The sequence below is a fragment of the Gossypium hirsutum genome, chromosome D13 (genome assembly GCF_007990345.1).
Source record: "Gossypium hirsutum isolate 1008001.06 chromosome D13, Gossypium_hirsutum_v2.1, whole genome shotgun sequence".
NCBI classification, from domain to species: domain Eukaryota; kingdom Viridiplantae; phylum Streptophyta; class Magnoliopsida; order Malvales; family Malvaceae; genus Gossypium; species Gossypium hirsutum.
The window spans coordinates 41,495,686-41,513,636 of record NC_053449.1 but is presented as its reverse complement, the minus strand read 5'-3'; the positions used below and the strand labels follow the sequence as shown (position 1 = coordinate 41,513,636).

The 17,951-nt window shown below is 34.1% G+C and overlaps 1 protein-coding gene across 3 annotated transcripts; it reads left to right on the top strand.

Annotated features, from left to right (window-relative positions):
• Positions 1-9,030: 9,030 nt before the first annotated feature.
• Positions 9,031-16,844, top strand: LOC107920758 (putative methyltransferase At1g22800, mitochondrial). 3 transcript variants are annotated; one of them, XM_016850603.2, is made up of 12 exons: positions 9,031-9,403; positions 9,576-9,773; positions 9,864-9,944; positions 10,534-10,612; positions 12,097-12,238; positions 12,320-12,389; positions 13,085-13,149; positions 13,254-13,332; positions 14,252-14,339; positions 14,971-15,035; positions 15,155-15,244; positions 16,394-16,844. In XM_016850603.2, the coding sequence occupies exons 2-12, from the start codon at positions 9,585-9,587 to the stop codon at positions 16,505-16,507; spliced, it is 1,062 nt and encodes a 353-aa protein (XP_016706092.2). In that variant the 5' UTR covers positions 9,031-9,403; positions 9,576-9,584; the 3' UTR covers positions 16,508-16,844. The 3 variants fall into 3 exon arrangements, with proteins under 3 accessions (XP_016706092.2, XP_016706093.2, XP_016706094.2); XM_016850604.2 differs by having other exon boundaries at positions 9,186-9,403; positions 9,582-9,773; XM_016850605.2 differs by lacking the exon at positions 12,097-12,238 and having other exon boundaries at positions 9,249-9,403; positions 12,325-12,389.
• Positions 16,845-17,951: the final 1,107 nt, after the last annotated feature.

Here is a 17,951-nt window from a genome sequence, read left to right as displayed (position 1 = left end):
TGTAGAACTTGAACTAATGGAAGCAACTCCTTGTCATAAGTTGAGTAGTTTAATTGTGCCCTATTCAATTTTTCACTGAAATATGCGATTAGTCTTTTCTCTTGCATCAAGACGGCACCAATTCCAATACTTGAAGCATCACATTCAAGCTTGAATGTATTAGAAAAATTAGGTAATCTAAGAACTAAAGCAGAACATAACTTATCCTTTAAGGCTTGAAAAGCCTTTTCTTGAGCTTCTCCTTACTTAAACCCCATAGACGTTTTAATAACCTCAGTTAATGGAAAGGCAATAGTGGAGAAATTCTTCACAAAATGTTTATAAAAACTTGCTAAACAATATAGAAACATCTATAAAGATCTCATCTCGATAATTGGTTTAAGAGTGGGTCACTCCTGAATTGCCTTTACTTTATCCTTATCGACATGCATACCTTGAGCACTTACTATAAAACCTAAAAAGATTAGTTTATCATAACAAAAAGTGCATTTATCAAGGTTGGCAAATAACTTTTTAGTTATTAAAATGTCCAAAACAAATTTAATATGAAAAAGATGATCATTTAAAGAAGTTGAGTAAACCAGAATATCATAAAAATATACTACCACAAATTTACCCAAATAAGGTCTCAAAACATGGTTAATCAAGCGCATGAAAGTACTAGGCGCATTAGCCAAACCAAAAGGCATGATTAGCCATTCATATAAAGTAAACTTATTTTTGAAGGTTGTTTTCCATTCATCCCTCTTCATTCGAATTTAATGGTAGCCACTTTTTAAATCAATCTTTGTAAAGATACAAGCACCATAAAGTTCATCAAACATATCATCAAGCCTTGGAATAGTATGTCTATACTTAATAGTAATTTGGTTAATTGGTCTACAATTGACACACATTCTATACTTACCATCTTTCTTTGGCACCAAAATTACTGGCACCAGAAAATGACTTAAACTTTCACGAATGTGACCCTTCTCTAAAAGTTCATCCGCTTACTTTTGTAGCTTATTTGTCTCCTCGGGATTGCTTCAATAAGTTGGTCGATTTGGAATTGTTGACCCAGATACTAAGTCAATTTGATGCTCAATAACCCTCAAAGGTGGCAATCCTTTAAGTGCCTCATAAAAATATCTTCATATTCATGCATAAGAGACACAAAAACACTAGGCAAAGAATCGTTAAAGTTTGTCAAAGATAAACAATTTTGCCTAAATCAGACAAGGACGCAAGGCTGTTTAGTGAGTAAAGCTTGTCGCATATCTTTTTCACTCGCATAAAAATTTTGAACCACTCTTTTTTTCCCACAAGACGATGCACTCACCATTGGGCCATCATTAATTTGACTATTTTCACTAAAGGCCACTTTTCTCTTAGCCTTTTTTTGAATTTTGTGTCTCACTTCCTATAACCCCCTTACAGAATTTGATCATTGTGAACATCTTTCGGATTCAAAGGGGGCCAAAGTATACTTCTTCCTATGGAAAACAAGGGAATATCGATTCAATTTACCATGGTGAATAACATCACGATCGTACTGCCATGATCTACCAAGTAACAAGTGTGCGACATGCATGGGAACGACATTACACTAAACGTCATCAATTTAATTCCCGAGTTTAAAAGTGCTTAAGGACCGTTTACCACATGTACCTCTTAACCTTCGTTAATCCATTAAAAATGGTATGGGTTAAGGTGTTTGCTACATGGCAAAGTAAGAGAGTCCACAAGGTAGCTGCTCACAACGTTAGCACAACTTCCACTATCAATGATAAATAAGTAAAGTTTACCTTTAATAAAACACCTCGAATACAGTATATTAGTCCTTTGAAGATCATGCTCATCCCTCAATTGGATGTTGAAGGTGCACCTCACAACTAGACAATGGAAATCATCTCCCTCTATTGGTGGTTCTACCAACTCTTCTTCACCATAAAACTCACCTCCATCATTGACATCATCAATTAATTCAAGCATATACGGATCTATTTTTTTCTAAACCAAAGCTATACTCACCATCTTCTTTCATAAAAAAAAGTATTGTGTTGGCACAATCACAACTATAGTGCCCTCGCCCTTTGCACTTAAAACATTCAATTTCACAAGTTATTTGTTATTTTGTTGAAGAATTAGTAAAAGTGGGTTGCTTAGAAGATGTAGAAGAAGGTTTTGTAGGAGCCCCACTTTTCCACTCAAAAGGTTTAGTCTCATCACATTTTGGCAATAACTTATTAGTAGAATAAGGAGGTTTCAAATTCTTGAAAGTAGAATTAGAACTCATACCTCTATAATATTATAATGCACCAAATGGATGAGATTGACGTTGTTAAAACTGCTGTTCAATCTCAATTGTCTTGTGTACCATCTCATCAAGATCAATGTAGGTTTAAAGATTAAGAGCATTGGTTATCGAAATGTTCAATCTATCTACAAACTGCACCATAGTAGTCTCTTCATCTTCTCACACATTTGCTCTTTACATAAGCATCTTCATCTTCTTAAAGTACTCATCAACAAATCGATTACCTTGAAGAAGGCGTTGAAGTTTCCGTTTAATATCCTTATAATAGTGAGGTAGGACAAAACATTTTCTCATGGTTTACTTCAATTTTTTCCACAAATCAACATCTCATTCATGATTCATTTGGCAGTTCAACACAAGTTGAGTCCACCAACTCAATGCATAATCTTAAAATTCCAATGTAGTCAATGGAACTTTCTCCTCCTCCAAACATCTATAATAACGAAACATGATCTCAATTTTAGCCTTCAAATCACATTATGCATCTGGATCATTCTTCCCTCAAAATGGTGGAATGTTGAACTTTTGTTTAGCTACAGAAGGCCGACAACGATCATGGGTACCCAAAGTCTCATCAATGTGACGATATCCTCGTCTACTAGTATTAGAACGAGTATGAGACTATTCATTTTCCCCATCATGAGTACCCAAAGTCTCATTATGAGTACCCAAAGTCTCATCAATTGTTGATGTTGATGATTTACCATCCCTACAATATTCTCACATGTAGCATCTTATTTTTTGTTGTTGGATGGTGTCTTATCATGGTTTTTACGGTTACGAGTGTCACTAGTCATTGTGAAAGCCTAAAAAAACACAACACTTAAAAGAAAAATTAAGCAAACCTCACCTTATGCACTCAGAAATAAAATTAAATTCTAAATGAGTTAATAATTAATCTTGTGAGTCTTTTAAAACTGTTTATATCAATTAATCAGAATGTATTAGAATCAAACTAACAAAGCAAACCTAGTAGCATTAGGAGTCCAAAATCGGCTAGACACAAAAGAATTGAGTTGCACGAAGGAATGAATGTGCAACGTGATTTAATCTACTAATACAAGAAACAATAAAGTGTTAGAATGTGTAATGGAACAATAAAAAGTAAAAACAAATGAAAACCTAAGGCTAAGAGTCAATGAAAATCCCTGAAACCCGAAAAACTAAAAAATTGGGAAACAACTTGATAAACTTCGTTCGAGGTGTTCCTAATTTCCAAAAACCACAAATTTTAAACTGGAACCTCCTCAAATAATGTAGATTTGATCTAAAAAATTTCAGCACGAAATTCAACGCACGAAATATTTTTATTTTTTTGTATTTTTATATGTTTTCACTTGTTCAATCACTTTTTGGGGGGAAATATTTTTTAATATTCTAAAATAGTGTCAAGAGTCAGTATGCAAAATTTCAAATCGTTTGAAAAATATTTACCCATTGAAAAATATTTTTTCCCAAGAACTTTCTGGATAAAAAAATATTTTGACGATGTTTGCTGGAAATCAAATTACTAGAACATAAAACACCCAAGAATCTGATACCAAATGATAAAGAAAGGATGCGGAAGAGGATCGTAAGTTTTTCCAAGTTGTGAATTTGACTTAGGGCTCCAAACGTTCGGAAAGAAACTTGGATTTTGACACAACCTAAAACGCAAACAAATCCAAGTCAGATATAAGATTTTAAATTTTAAAAGAAGTAATTAAAATTAGATAATTAAGATAGAAAAAAATAACCAAATAGATCAATGATTTGAATAATTAAATAGGAACAAACTAGAATAAAAAAGAAAAATAAAACAAATAGATGGAATGTAACACCCGAAAACCCGGCCTAGAAGTTTTGCCCAGATCTCGGAGGTTACATTGATCACTGAAGTGATCTAAAGCATTTTATAAACGGAATGTTAAAATCTCATTTCAAACACAGTTTGCTACATCTGAACTAAATCGTTTAACCATTTAGGTTTCAAAACAGAAAATTTAGCTACATAAAAAAATTCAGAAATATAAATCCGCAGTTTCTGAAATTCAGTCCAAAATAACCATATACGAAAACCAAAAATAGACTTATACCACAATCCCTATAAATACTTATAGTCCAAAATAGTTTGAAAACTAAGAATTTAAACGAAACACTTCATTTAGCTAACTCGAAACTTATCCGTATGATACCTCTAGTCGCCAAGTCTCGGCTTCAGAACACGAGAGTACCTGAAAGGGGAAAAACTAAGGGGTGAGCTACGTGAACTCAGTGTGATTTCGAAACACAACCAAATACCAAAAGACCGAATGACACAACACAATATTCCAGTGTAGCATATGTTTACATATCACATGCAAATACCTCAACGGCAGTCCGATATACAGAAACATATCGATCCATATGTACCCAATCGAATGCTTCTATATTAACATTCCAAACACTCATGTACCCAATCGCATCAATACAGAAACATATCGATCCATATGTAGTTAATCTCACAATCATACAGACAGACAGACTTGACCGAATGTGAAATGAATGCAAGAGTATAAATCCCACCCTAACCATCCGAACACCACTTCGACCACCCTGCACACGTATGAGATATATCAAGCCCATCCACCCTGTACACCACATAGAACCTTGAAAGGCTTATCCACCCTGCACACCACAATGTGGAACTAAGCCACTATGATAGCAATATGCAGCTGAGCTACCATATGAATATGATGCGGTATCACCGCTAATAAGTAATGCAGTTAAACTGACGGATCAAACTTCATTCTCTTCACAACCAAAAACCCAAATTTTCATGCATATGCTCAATGTACATAGCTTACAGATAGTCACACAACAGTCAAACAAAACAGAGGTACACATATGCGTTCGACCAAAGTAAGAAATAGTTATGACGGTACTTAATTTCTTAGTAACATCATTTAATACCTAAACAAATCATTAAATCAATGCTATGATTATAAATAACGCATAAGTCTAGGCCGAAATAGAGTCCCAACCACCCTTACTAAGGCCTAGCCGAGGTTCAAAACACACAGTAACACAAACGAGTCAAAATCTGACACAAAACGAAAATTTGTGAAGCAGGGCCACATGGCCGTGTGCCCCGACCGTATGGAACTACCTAGGCCGTGTGGAGGCCTACATGCCCATGTGAAGGAGGCACACATCCGTGTGAAAACAGGCACACGGCCGTGTGGTTATGAAACATGCCTGTGTGACCTAGAGACATGGTTGTGTGAACAGCCCGTGTAACTCTCTGTCCAAAATTGCTAAAATAAGGTACAGGGCAGACACGACTGTGTGAAAGTCTCACACGCTCATGTGGTTACCGACTAAAATCCCCAAATTCAGCCACACGGCCGTGTGAACTGCCCAGGTGTGGCAGACACTCGTGTGGCCACCCGTGTGGTCACGAAACCACACCGAAATAGCCTGAAAATCACATAATTTACCACCAAACTGACCCTTAATTGCTTAAACTCAAAAATATACCAGAAATTACAGAATTTCCTATGATTTAACAATAAATCAAAACCTGAACAACACCTCTATTAGTCAATTGCGGAAACACACAGAAATTACCGAATTTCGGAAAACCTAAGCAACAATTCAATAAAGGAACAGATTAGTTTCCGAACACACACCTAATTTCGGAAACCAAAGCTCCCGAAAGGATCGAATGTCACATCCTACCTAATTGAAATCTCAATTCCACAAACAAACTAATCTAAGAAATCGACTAATTTAATTTAAAAGTCACAACAAAAATATACCAAAAGACGACACTTACCCGATTCAAATCCTATTAGACAGAAATGCGAGGACAATGATATATGGAATTGAAAAAAAGCAAGAAGAACAAACTACAATGATTCCCAAAAGCAAAACCACCAAGAAAAACCAAAAGGGAGAAGGAGGAGAAGACAAAAAGAAAACAAACGTGCTAGAGAGGGAGAAAAGAATGTGCTTTAATTTTTTAATTCCCTAACTACCGTAAAACTAATAAATAAATAAAATAATAAAAAAACACATAAATATTTAAAACACTCGTAAGGAATCGAACACGAGACCTAAATGCAACCTACCACACTCATAACGACTTAACCAGCAGGTTCATTCTGACACTAAAACACGAAAATAAACATAATTGTTCGACCTAGCCACTAACCCTACCTACAAACACAAAACTTCTAACCCCGAAATCAAGGTGTTACATGGAAAAGATGAAGATGACGTGTAGAAGTCCTAAGGAGCCTTGAAAACTCGATAAATCTACATCCCCCTTCAATCAGCTCTAAGTTTCCCTCCAAGAAAGAAACTTGGTAAGAAAAAGCTTGAAGATGATCCCCACAACCTGAAAAGATTATTAAAACTCTTTTAAAAGAAAACTCGAGAAATTCTTAAATAGAAAACTCAAAGAGAATTTTATAAACACAAAGTGAATAATGAATGAATTCCTCCTTTGTGTACAATACAAATGCTTTTATATAAAAGAACTAAATAAATCTAAATAAAACTCTTAAGTATACTAGAACTCTAATTAACATAAAAAAGTAGTTTTAAACTAGACTTTCTTGTTGACATAAAACTCCTAAATAACTTAAAATACTTAATAATTATAAAAAATTCAGAATAATAAAATAATAATAGCTGATAAATACAATATTGGGTTAATATATAATAAAAATTAAGCCTAAAATCCGAACCCAATATGAAACGCCTAAGCTTGTGGGATTGATTAGGGTCCTTGAAGTGAAACGCTTAAGCTTGTTAACATCATCCACATGGGCTTGTCATCATAGATTGAGAGTTTAGGTACACGAACAAAATTAGTCCCTTCTAATTCATCCTCGCTTCGTATCGAACTTCAAAATCCATCGTGTTGAAGCTTCAGCTCTTTTTCTCAAATTTTTTTGTGTGATAAAATCTTGAATGAATAAGTTGAGTTTTGACTTTAGCTGCTTGGATTTGGATCTTGTGATTGAGTCTTGAAGGAAACTAAGTCCATCTCTATTATGGCCTTTCAATTAGACTGAGTTACTCGTATCACCTTTTAACATTAGGGGCTTTTGGGCCTATCCCATATCAGGTCTAATTAGAAGTATGTCACAGACTTTTAACTCAATACATTATAATTCGATCCAACCCGATATTTATTTATTTTCTTTCCAAAAATAAACTTCCTAACATATTTCCAATTAAATAATATTCTCAATATAATTCTAATTCCGTTAAAATAATGATGTCTTTATTGTAAGAGAATCTATGAGAAAACATATTTAACTTTTCTGTATTCAATGGTTCATTATAACCAAATGGCTTATTTCCATTTTGAACTTCATTTAATTCGAAAAATATAAATTTATTTTTCAAGTTATTTTCATTTTCATTGAGGAGAAAAACCACATTCATTTCCAAAAGATTTCATTTCTCCATTTTCATTTTCATTATTGGAGGAACCATAATCATTTCCAAATGATTTCCCATTTCTCCATTTTCATTATTTCTACTCATTCTTGTTCATTTGATTCAACATGCAATTCATTTCTAGTTTCAATGAGCTAGCGGAGGGACCGACTGGACATATATAATTGAAGCTCAAATGATTTATAATTAAGTTTCAGCTTTTTGCCTATTACTTATAAACTCATTTAGTCACGAAGTCATTCTACTATAGTATCGTGATTAAGCTCTCCCTAATGGCATACCATTACGAAAACAACTCAATCAATGCTCATCCAATGACATTGTCATAAGTGTGTTACCCTCATAGGTTATCCTTAATCTCTTTGGGATAAATTTTCTCTCCCAATATGATCCTATTTTATCTTATGGCAACCATTACATCTTCCTTCATGAAAAGCCAGTTACTATCAAATAGTAATCAAGTAATTCATGACAAAGATGAATGACTCGTTACCACATTTACTTTTCATCTACCATGTAATGCTAATGAGAGGATATCATTTACCCATATCTTGGGTTATAAATTCCATTGTTGTGAATGACGCTACCTACTGTAGAAGTCGTATACCCAACACACCAACTTTCGGTTTCTTATCTATTTGAACTCAGACTTTACTTACATTAAAGTATACGGGTCATGCATACATAGTCTGTCATCCACTCAGAATTTAGGTATGCCACACTTTGAACGTCATAAGTGAATAAATCCATAAACAGTTTGAATTTAGGTATGCATACATAGTCTGTCATCCACTCAGAATTTAGGTATGCCACACTTTGAACGTCATAAGTGAATAAATCCATAAACAGTTCAAGATCTATTCTTCTTAGGTCCAGTCCAATGTATTATCAATTTAGTTAGTCATATCTATGTATTTATCTTCTAGCAATCATTTACTCTGATACCCAAGACAAGACATCTTCCCAATTGGACTTTACAGATGCATATTAGTCTTTCAATTGGTTTGCTCATTTTTTATTAAACTAATGACATGTTTAGGTTAGTCTACTAATATAAGTTGTCTTTCCGTATTACGCCCTGACCACGTAATACCGCATAGTATTAGTTTAAACATTAGACAACCAATGAACCAATATTTGTTTTTATTTTGTTTTGCATACAAAAACAACATGAGGACATTATACTAAGTATATGAATGTTACCAAAATACCCTTATTTTAAAGGGTAATTAATATTATTTTAAGAGTAATTTTTTATCTTTTCATACTTTTATATAATTTTCAAAAAAAAAACAATTGAAAACATTATTTGGGATCGAACATAAAACCAGCAAATCTCTATAAAAAATTATTATCACTCCACTAATAATCACTCCAGTAATAAGTGTATTATAAGATGTAATAAAAAAATAAATTACATAAATAAATATGATACTTATCACATGTGTCAAATACTTATCTTTTTATAAATATTTTTTGAATAACCCAAAATTTTTCTCTAAAATATTTTAAACCGGTTTCACCTGAGCGTAACTGAGGTCACCCTAGAACTCCCGGTAGTTTTCACTTTCATTTCTACAATTTGATCGCCGTCGTGATTTGCCGCCCATTGACTGATTTTTTGAGGCTTAGCGCTCAGCCCCCAAGCTCTTGTATCTCGTCAAGTCTAAGGTTCTCAAATTTCCTTACAATATTTAATTAAATTAATATTGCATACTTACTGTTTGACAAAATGCTTGTTAAACAGATTATTTGGAGTATGCTTAATTAAAACTTCATTCCAATTAAGGATTGCCCAGATGGAAACATAATGTAAATTACTTATCTTTGGATTTCTTCGTAGTCGCAGAGAATGAGGAGATTCCTTTTCTCTCAGACCAGTTGTTCCCTGTTGAGAAGACAAAGAAGACCGAAAGACATACCCCACCGTTGGTTCCTATCATCCGCTTCCTTCTCTACTGCGGAATATGACGACGGCGACGCCTTTCAAAGCAGTCCTTCTAAAGTCAAGATCTTCGATCGCCACCTCAAACGCACACAGGTAGGTAGTATAGTATTTTTATTTTCATATTTATATGAGTCTACTAATTGTTGATTGATCAATAAGTGATGATTGATTTTTGAGCGGCAGCGTGATCGAGCTGCATGGTTGCTTCGTCCCAATGATTCCTTTGTACATGCTGTAGCTGAGAATCTAGTAGATCGCTTGGAGGTTGTTATCTGATTTGCTTTGCTTACCATTTTATTTCACAAAGAAGTTTATTCTTGTTTTAGTGACACAATATTCTTGATCGGCCATGCTAGTTTCACTTCAGGAAATTGTGAAAAAGACGGTCAACTGGTTTGCTCTACCGTACCTATTCTTCGTGCTCATTTGCTTCAGTCTTCGGTTCTCTAGGACATAAATGTCTCATGCTTCTATTAAGTATTCAGTGGCACAAAATTTTGTACTGACTAGTGGTAGTTGGAATGATCTTAGCTTTTAGAAGGGACAACATTTTTTTAAGGCTGAAAGTTTTCCTTCGTAATTTGGGTACTTTATGTTTGTTTCTTTACCTTCTATCTTTATTTTGAAATTTATGTCTTTTTTTTAAAGAAAAAAGAATAAGAAATGCATAATTTACTTTTCCACTGAAAAATTATATTAGAATTGAGGATGCTTTTATTCCTTTTAATTAATTACCCTTTTCTTTTAGCAACTTCTAAAGAAACAATAAGAAGCATGTAGCAAAAGCAACAGTATAAGCAGAATAATAATAGTAATTGTAGAAATTAATTATGTATGTATTTTCAATTTTTAGGACTGCAAGAAAACATTTCCTACTGCATTATGTTTGGGAGGCTCGTTGCAAGCTGTGAGGCAAATGCTGCGGGGACGTGGTGAGTGTTAGTTATCAAGTTCCTCTCCTATCATTTATATTGCTATTTATGTCGTTTAACACTATAACTAGTCAGTGGCTTTTTTAAATTTTAGAGGAAAAATAGTTTAAATGATGGGATTCTTTCCAATGATAGAAATGTGGAAGATAAATGTGAGTGAAAATTTTCTTTTTATATGGTTGTGGTTAAAGTTGTTAAGAGTTAGTGTATGAAGTGATTGACGCTTTTGTTTTCAAATGAACTTGTATGGTTTCTGTGCCTGTTCTAGTACCTTTTTTTTTTTCCTGTTAGAGATATGTAACTAATTCTGATTCTTGTTATTTCTGTTTCTTTATGGAAAAGGCTTCCTTACCAATTAGATAAATGCTTTACAACACCCATTTGAAATCAATGAAAATATCAAGGATTTTGAGCAGATCAAAAGCCAATTTGCTAATAAAGTGTACAAAATTGTATGTGTTTGTAATCACAGTTTTACTGATTTAGGTTCTATTATATGAGATGGTTGTTGCTATGTTAAGGCAAAGGATATAACTTCTGCAGATTTCCATCCAAGAATGATTCTTATAATATGCTCAATTTTTGTTTATTTTGGGTGCTTATGGTTATACATGTGCATGTTTATTTCTTGGAGTTTATTTTTAAGCCCCTTTTGATTGTTGATTTTGCTACTTTGCAAGTAAAAAAGAAAAAAATAAAAAAGAAGAAAGGGATTTGGATACAAAAACAAGAAACATTTTATAAGAGTGTAAATTAAAAGCTTTATTTTAAAGGTAATAGAAGCTTCATTTATATTGCATCACATAATTGTGCCTGAATCAGAGCTATTGTTTGGAAATGTGCTCGATTTTAATGACATATAGTTTTTGCTTTTCAATTTTTACTCTTTTGCAAAATGTGAGGATGTACTAAGCTAGCAGCAAAAGGTCAAATAAAGGGAGCCTTGTTAAGTAAAGGCCAAAACAGCAAAAAGCTATCCTACTCTTATGAAAATTGTGTTTTTAGCACATTCTTACATTGATCAATTTGTTTTTCATATTTAACTTATGCTGCTGGTGTTACTTCTTTATATGCATTTGTTTCCTACTACCACATTCGTTTAGTATCTTTTGCATTTCTTTTACCTTATTTTCTCCCTCTAAGTTCAAATTAATCAAGACAATTTCTTTTCTTAGATCCTGAGTTTTTGATTTTACACCACTTTTATATGTGTTATTTGATATCTAGAATGTCATTTTTGTATTCCCTTACAGCCTTACTGAATATTCAGTGGTTGATCAAACTTCCTCCTCATCCTTGCAAGTTGCAGTTATTTATTTAAAACTCATTTTAAGAATGATCTTCCTTATTTCTGAACTTCTGCAGAGATATGTTATTAATGTTGGTAAATATATAGTGGTGTTTGATTTATTTGAATGATTGAGTCAAAGATAGCCTCTGTAGTTAGTAACCATCATAAATCATAATGATTCTGAAATCTGCAGGTGCAATTCAAAAGTTTATTATGATGGATACCTCTTATGATATGTTAAAGCTGTGCAAAAGTTCTCAACTGGATTCCGGCAATGAGAATATTGAGACTTCATATGTGGTTGGTGATGAGGAGTTTCTGCCCATCAAAGAAAGGTACTCATGAAAACCTTACTTTATATGTTATCGTTGAAATTTTCTTTCAAATTCTAACTGATTGTATTTGTTGATGTAAAGTTCAGTAGATTTGGTAATCAGTTGCCTAGGGCTCCATTGGACAAATGATCTTCCAGGGGCCATGATACAGGTATGTATTTTATATTTTTCAGTGCATTAAGCATTAACATTGGCTGGAGCAGGCGATGCATGTTATGACTTATGGGTACATTATAAGCGAGTAGTGTGGTGCTTGAGATATTAGTAATACGCTTGATTATTGTGCTTAAACTTGGAATGCTCACATACACATGCATATGTGTGTAGTCTATCCTTCTAGGAAATACTATCTTTTTCTTATATTCCCTTTGGACAAGTTTTGATTTCCATACTCTTAAAATATATCACAAAATAGTAAAATATCATTCTTGTTAATGTTTTTATGGCTGCAAGTAGTAAATATGCATCCAGTGTTAAACAGGAGTGTATATACTTTTGTGCAATGTTACCAGAGGTAAACCTTGGCTGCTAGCTGTTACTGTATAATAAGATCATCAATGGTTGATTGAAAGGTATAGAATCATTACTATGGGTAAAGATGTATTTTAGTCTAGGAGAGGAGTTTTATAATTCATCATAAGGGCCTCAGTTATATAAGCCGGTTTTCTCTTGTTATAATTTATTTTAGTTCTGCTGGCACTGAAGAGCAGCTCCCTGCTTTCCCTGCCTCTCTTTGTTATATTGCTTTTATTGAGTTTCTAAATAAACCATACAATCAAATGCAAAATATTCAGGTTGCTTCTATATCCATGTGAATGACAATGATATTAATTGTATTTCTGACAGTGTAAACTGGCATTGAAGCCGGATGGCCTATTCTTAGCAGCTATTCTTGGAGGAGAGACCTTAAAGTTGTCTATACCCTTTCATTTTTTTCCTTTGCTGATTAACCTAGATTATACATTGTTGCATGTTGCCTTTCTGGCTCATGTTTGTATCTTGTATTTTTTAATAGGGAGCTGCGAATAGCTTGCACTGTAGCTCAAATGGAGCGTGAAGGAGGCATTAGTCCACGGGTATCACCTCTGGCACAGGCATGTGACCTATTTACATGTTTTCTCTCATTTCAGTTGTTCACATGGTGATAGTTTTGTGTTTCTCAATCTTTATACTAAAACTGATTCTGTGGGTAGATATGTGTGTTTTTTTATCATTCGTTCTTGTTCACTTTAGCAATTGCAATTCAACCATTGATTTCTGATGTTCATGCTTCTATTTGCATATCTATATATCTATACACATGCTATATATAAAATGGCTTAAAAGTGTTAAAACTTCTGAGGAGATATTACACAGAGAGAGACACTCAGGGACAATTTTTCTGCATCTTGCAATTTAATTAGGTTCTATGTAATTTAACCGTGTGAATCTCTCTGACTAGGCATTAAAAATGAGGCTAATTTGTTTTGCTTTTTTACTTTTACTGTTAATGGATCATCTTCTATCTCCAATTAGAACTGTTTTACTGTTAGCCTGTATAAAAAGCAAGGCTGAATCTCTTATTTGAGTTGTTGATCATGATATTGTAAAACTAAAGTTGATGGTCATGTTCATATTCCAAACTTAGAAAACAATAAAGAAAAACAAGCTATTAATGTTATTTTGCTTTTGGGCTGGGGTGGTTAAGAAAAAGTCGGTGTGAAAAAAAGTATCGGTAATAATGGTGCAAAAGTAACACTTGCAGCATCCTTTATAGTAAATGTGAGGGAAAGCTAGCTCCCTACTGCAAATTTCGGTTTGGCTTTTCCGTTGTGATCTAAATTCAGATAGAGAATTGATTAAGCTTGTTTTGAGTTAAATAATCATAATTCAATTGCATAATGATGTCCTAATGCACCTGTTGAATATGAAAAATAAAGCCCTCATAACATTTCTTTTTTCTTTTTTTAAATAAAAAGAAAAAACATTGTCTATTACCTTGGTGTTAAATAACAGTTTAGCTTTTGTCTTCAGGTCAGGGATGCTGGCAACCTTTTGACCAGGGCTGGTTTTGCACTTCCTGGTGTTGATGTTGATGAATACGTGGTTAGATACAAGAGTGGTAAGATTCCCTCTTAAAGTTTTTCAGTTTTGAATGTGGACATGTACAGTTGTAATAGCTGTCTGATAAGGTGGAATATATCAAATTTAAAATGTTTCCAACTACGGGCTTAAAAAATGTCTGGGTGAAATTTCATGTTCATTAAGTACAACTTATTTCCAGGATTGCTTTAAACTGGTAGAGATGTATAATAGAGAGAGCTCAAATTGTTGAATTATTTGTAAAAGGGAATGCTAAGTTTTTATTGTTGAAGGTTCTTTAAAACGCTTATCACAAAGTTCTTATGAAATGTCTTCCACATTTATTTGTGGATTGTAACATAACAGAGTAAGAAACAAAAACAAATGAGATTTGACGCTGCAAGCAACATGCTTAGTTTCCTATTAGTGATATGCTGTATTTCTAGCAGCCAAAGTGCTTCTAGCTGTAATAATTCACCATTATCAGGACTACAGTCATAGGAAATGTGTATCAAGATGATTTCTAATGCAGCTGAGTATTTCATAGATGCTAATGTGCCTTACCCTGTATAGGTTGTCTTTGATGATTAATTGGCCTGCTATTCTTGACATTGTTAATTTGTGAACGTTATTTTTCAATATGAATTAAACAATGTTTCTCTTTCATGCAGCCTTGGATCTAATTGAACATCTGCGAGCAATGGGTGAAACTAATGCGCTTCTGCAAAGGACCAATGTAAGACATCTTTTAGACAATGATGTTCAAATCAAGAAATCTAGGTGATGTTCAAACAAGGAATCAGCTAAGCTAACCTTAACCCTTGCTATATTTTGTTTACTCTATCTTGAAACCAGATCCTGAAGAGGGAAACAGCTCTAGCAACCGCAGCCATCTATGATTCAATGTTTGCAGCCAAAGATGGCACCATCCCTGCAACTTTCCAGGTCAGTGCATTAATATCCATTCCAAGAGCTGTAATTTGGAAGAAGAGAATATGCATACCATCAATCTTTTGTTCTCTAATTTAGCGATTTGGAATCTATGATCTAACTTCACTCTAATTATTCCCCATTTTCTACTTCTACATTATTGTTTGTAAATTGACTGAAAGTGGAAGAGCTAACTCAGCAATCTAACCATATGAGGAACTTAATAAAACAACCAGTCCAGTAGGCCTCTCTCCTTTTTTGGTAGAAATGAGGGCGAGGTCCCTAAGAGTAATATGTTAACCTAGGGGACTAACACCTACCACATCAGCTACTAATATGGACTGCAAGTTTGTAACACTTCAGGGCATTATGCAGGATGCAGACTCCATTTTGTTGCAATAAGCTATTCTTGGAAAATGAATCAGCTATGGTTTTCTTCTTCTTAGAATATGATCTGTTTTCTCTCCTTCACTATTATTCTTGGTTTTGAAATTCTCTGTTTCATTGACGTGGCTTGTAATCGTCATTGGCAACAGATTTTGTTTACCTTTTTTTCTCTGTTCTGCCTGTCTCTTTAACTGTTTCTTCCTTAATCCACCGAGATAGTGATGGATAATTCCTATCACCCCTGGGGGGCTATGTGGGAAGCGATCGAAAGTTTAATAACTCGAGTCGAGTCGAGTCCAATCCAATCTCCCCTGCAGGGGCTTGGAGGGGGTAGGAGGTGAAATGGTCTGATAAAGAAAGCTTTAATGACTAGATTAACTTATCAGCATCTAAATGCGGGAGTTGAAGTTGAGAAAGTCTCTATTCCATCCCACCACCTCTCGTAGGGCTGGAGCAGCTTATATGTTTGACCTTTGCTTTAGCCTCGTCTAGGTTAATCGCAAAACTACTAACCCCATTCTTTGCTCTATGGCACGGGCATGAATTGATCACCTCAGCACATGTAAACATGGTTGAGACCCATTCAGTGAAAGATCACAACCTTGCACTTTGTAGTCAACACTTAAGGAAGGTGAGATTTTTTGTGCACTTTTCTGGCATTTTCCGCACCACTTCATAAGTTTCTTCAAATCGAAGGTCTGACTTGAGTCTTGGAATGAAATGATTAAATAATCATCAAGTTATGGTTTTTGACCTTATCATTTATTTGTCTTGTAGGTAATATACATGACAGGTTGGAGAGAACATCCTTCTCAACAGAAGTCCAAAAGGAGGGGTTCTGCCACAATATCATTTAAGGACATACAAAAGCAATTTGGAAATGGGAGTTAATCTCTATGTTTGTGTGGCAGTGTTCGTCTATTTATGCAAAGAATATGTAAAATACTAAAATCTGAGAGCTGAGAATAGCATAGACGTGTCAGGTAACAGAGAAGAAGGTTTAGAGATGATGCGAATAAACTCCTTTGTAATTGCCATCATTCACTTCTATTTGTAAGCTTTAGGTAGGAAGTTGATGGTTAAAATAAGAAACTGGGAATGGACGTGTTAAAAAAAGTGGGAAGTAAAATTAAGAGTTGATGAACGTCTACGTAATAAACGGTTAAGCATACACAATCAATACTTTTATTTTATTATTTTTTTAATCCACTCTATAGTAATTGTCTCATATATGCTTCGATCTACGCAGCCAGCAGGGTTTTGAAATTTACACCATATTATATCTCCACCCACTTAAGACGTGGTAGTATGGTATGCCACGCCACTTGAAAAGTGACGTCCATCCGTTACAAATCGGGTGTTCATCAAAAACTCTTTCCCAATTTGACTATCTGATCAGAAAAGATATAGCCGTTCAAAGAAGTTAGCCGTTTGCTTTTCTGCCGCTATTCGCTCTTTCTGTGATCTTTTGTTAATGTGATTCTTCAGGCCATCAAATCTCATGTGAATTCAATTATTCTGTATCACAATTGAGAGGGAATGATAATGCGTCTCATTATAGACTTTTGTTTCACGCATTTAATATTTCTACATTTAACGGATTTACTATACCCAAATAATTTATTTTTATTTTCGAACTTCATTTATTTCGAAAACTATAAATTTATTTCTAGGTCATTTTTATTTTCAAATGTTTTTCACTTCTCTAACATTTCTATTTTTATCCATTTCTGTTCATTGAATCATGCAATTCATTTCTGGTTTCAACGAGCTAGTAAAGGGACCAGTTGAACATATGCGATTAGGGCTTAAATGATTTATAATTAAGTTCCAACTTTTCGCCTATTAATTATAAACTCATTTAGTCATGTAGTCATTCCACTATAGTATCATAACTGAGCTCTCCCTAATGGCATACTACTACGAAAGCATCTCAATCAATGCTCATCCAATGACTTTGTCATAAGTGTGTTACCGTCATAGTGTGGCACCCCAAACCCGATCGGGATAGTCTGGCTGGGATCCAAAACATCACATTAGTCATCGAGGTGACTCAAACCACATCGCAATATTTGCACACACAAATAATTTTTTTTCTATTTATCTGACCTACAAAGAAAATCATTGACATGCAATTAAATCATACATAATCATGAATAAGAAAACAAACCTAGTTACATGCTTTAACTAACACAAATCGTTCAAATTGTAGCCAGGGGCAAAATCATCATTTCACATCCAATATATGAACACACTCATATAACAATGATTTAAAAATACATTTTAATTCCAAAATCCTTTTAGAACCATTGTTGAAAGAATCAACTTAGTCCAA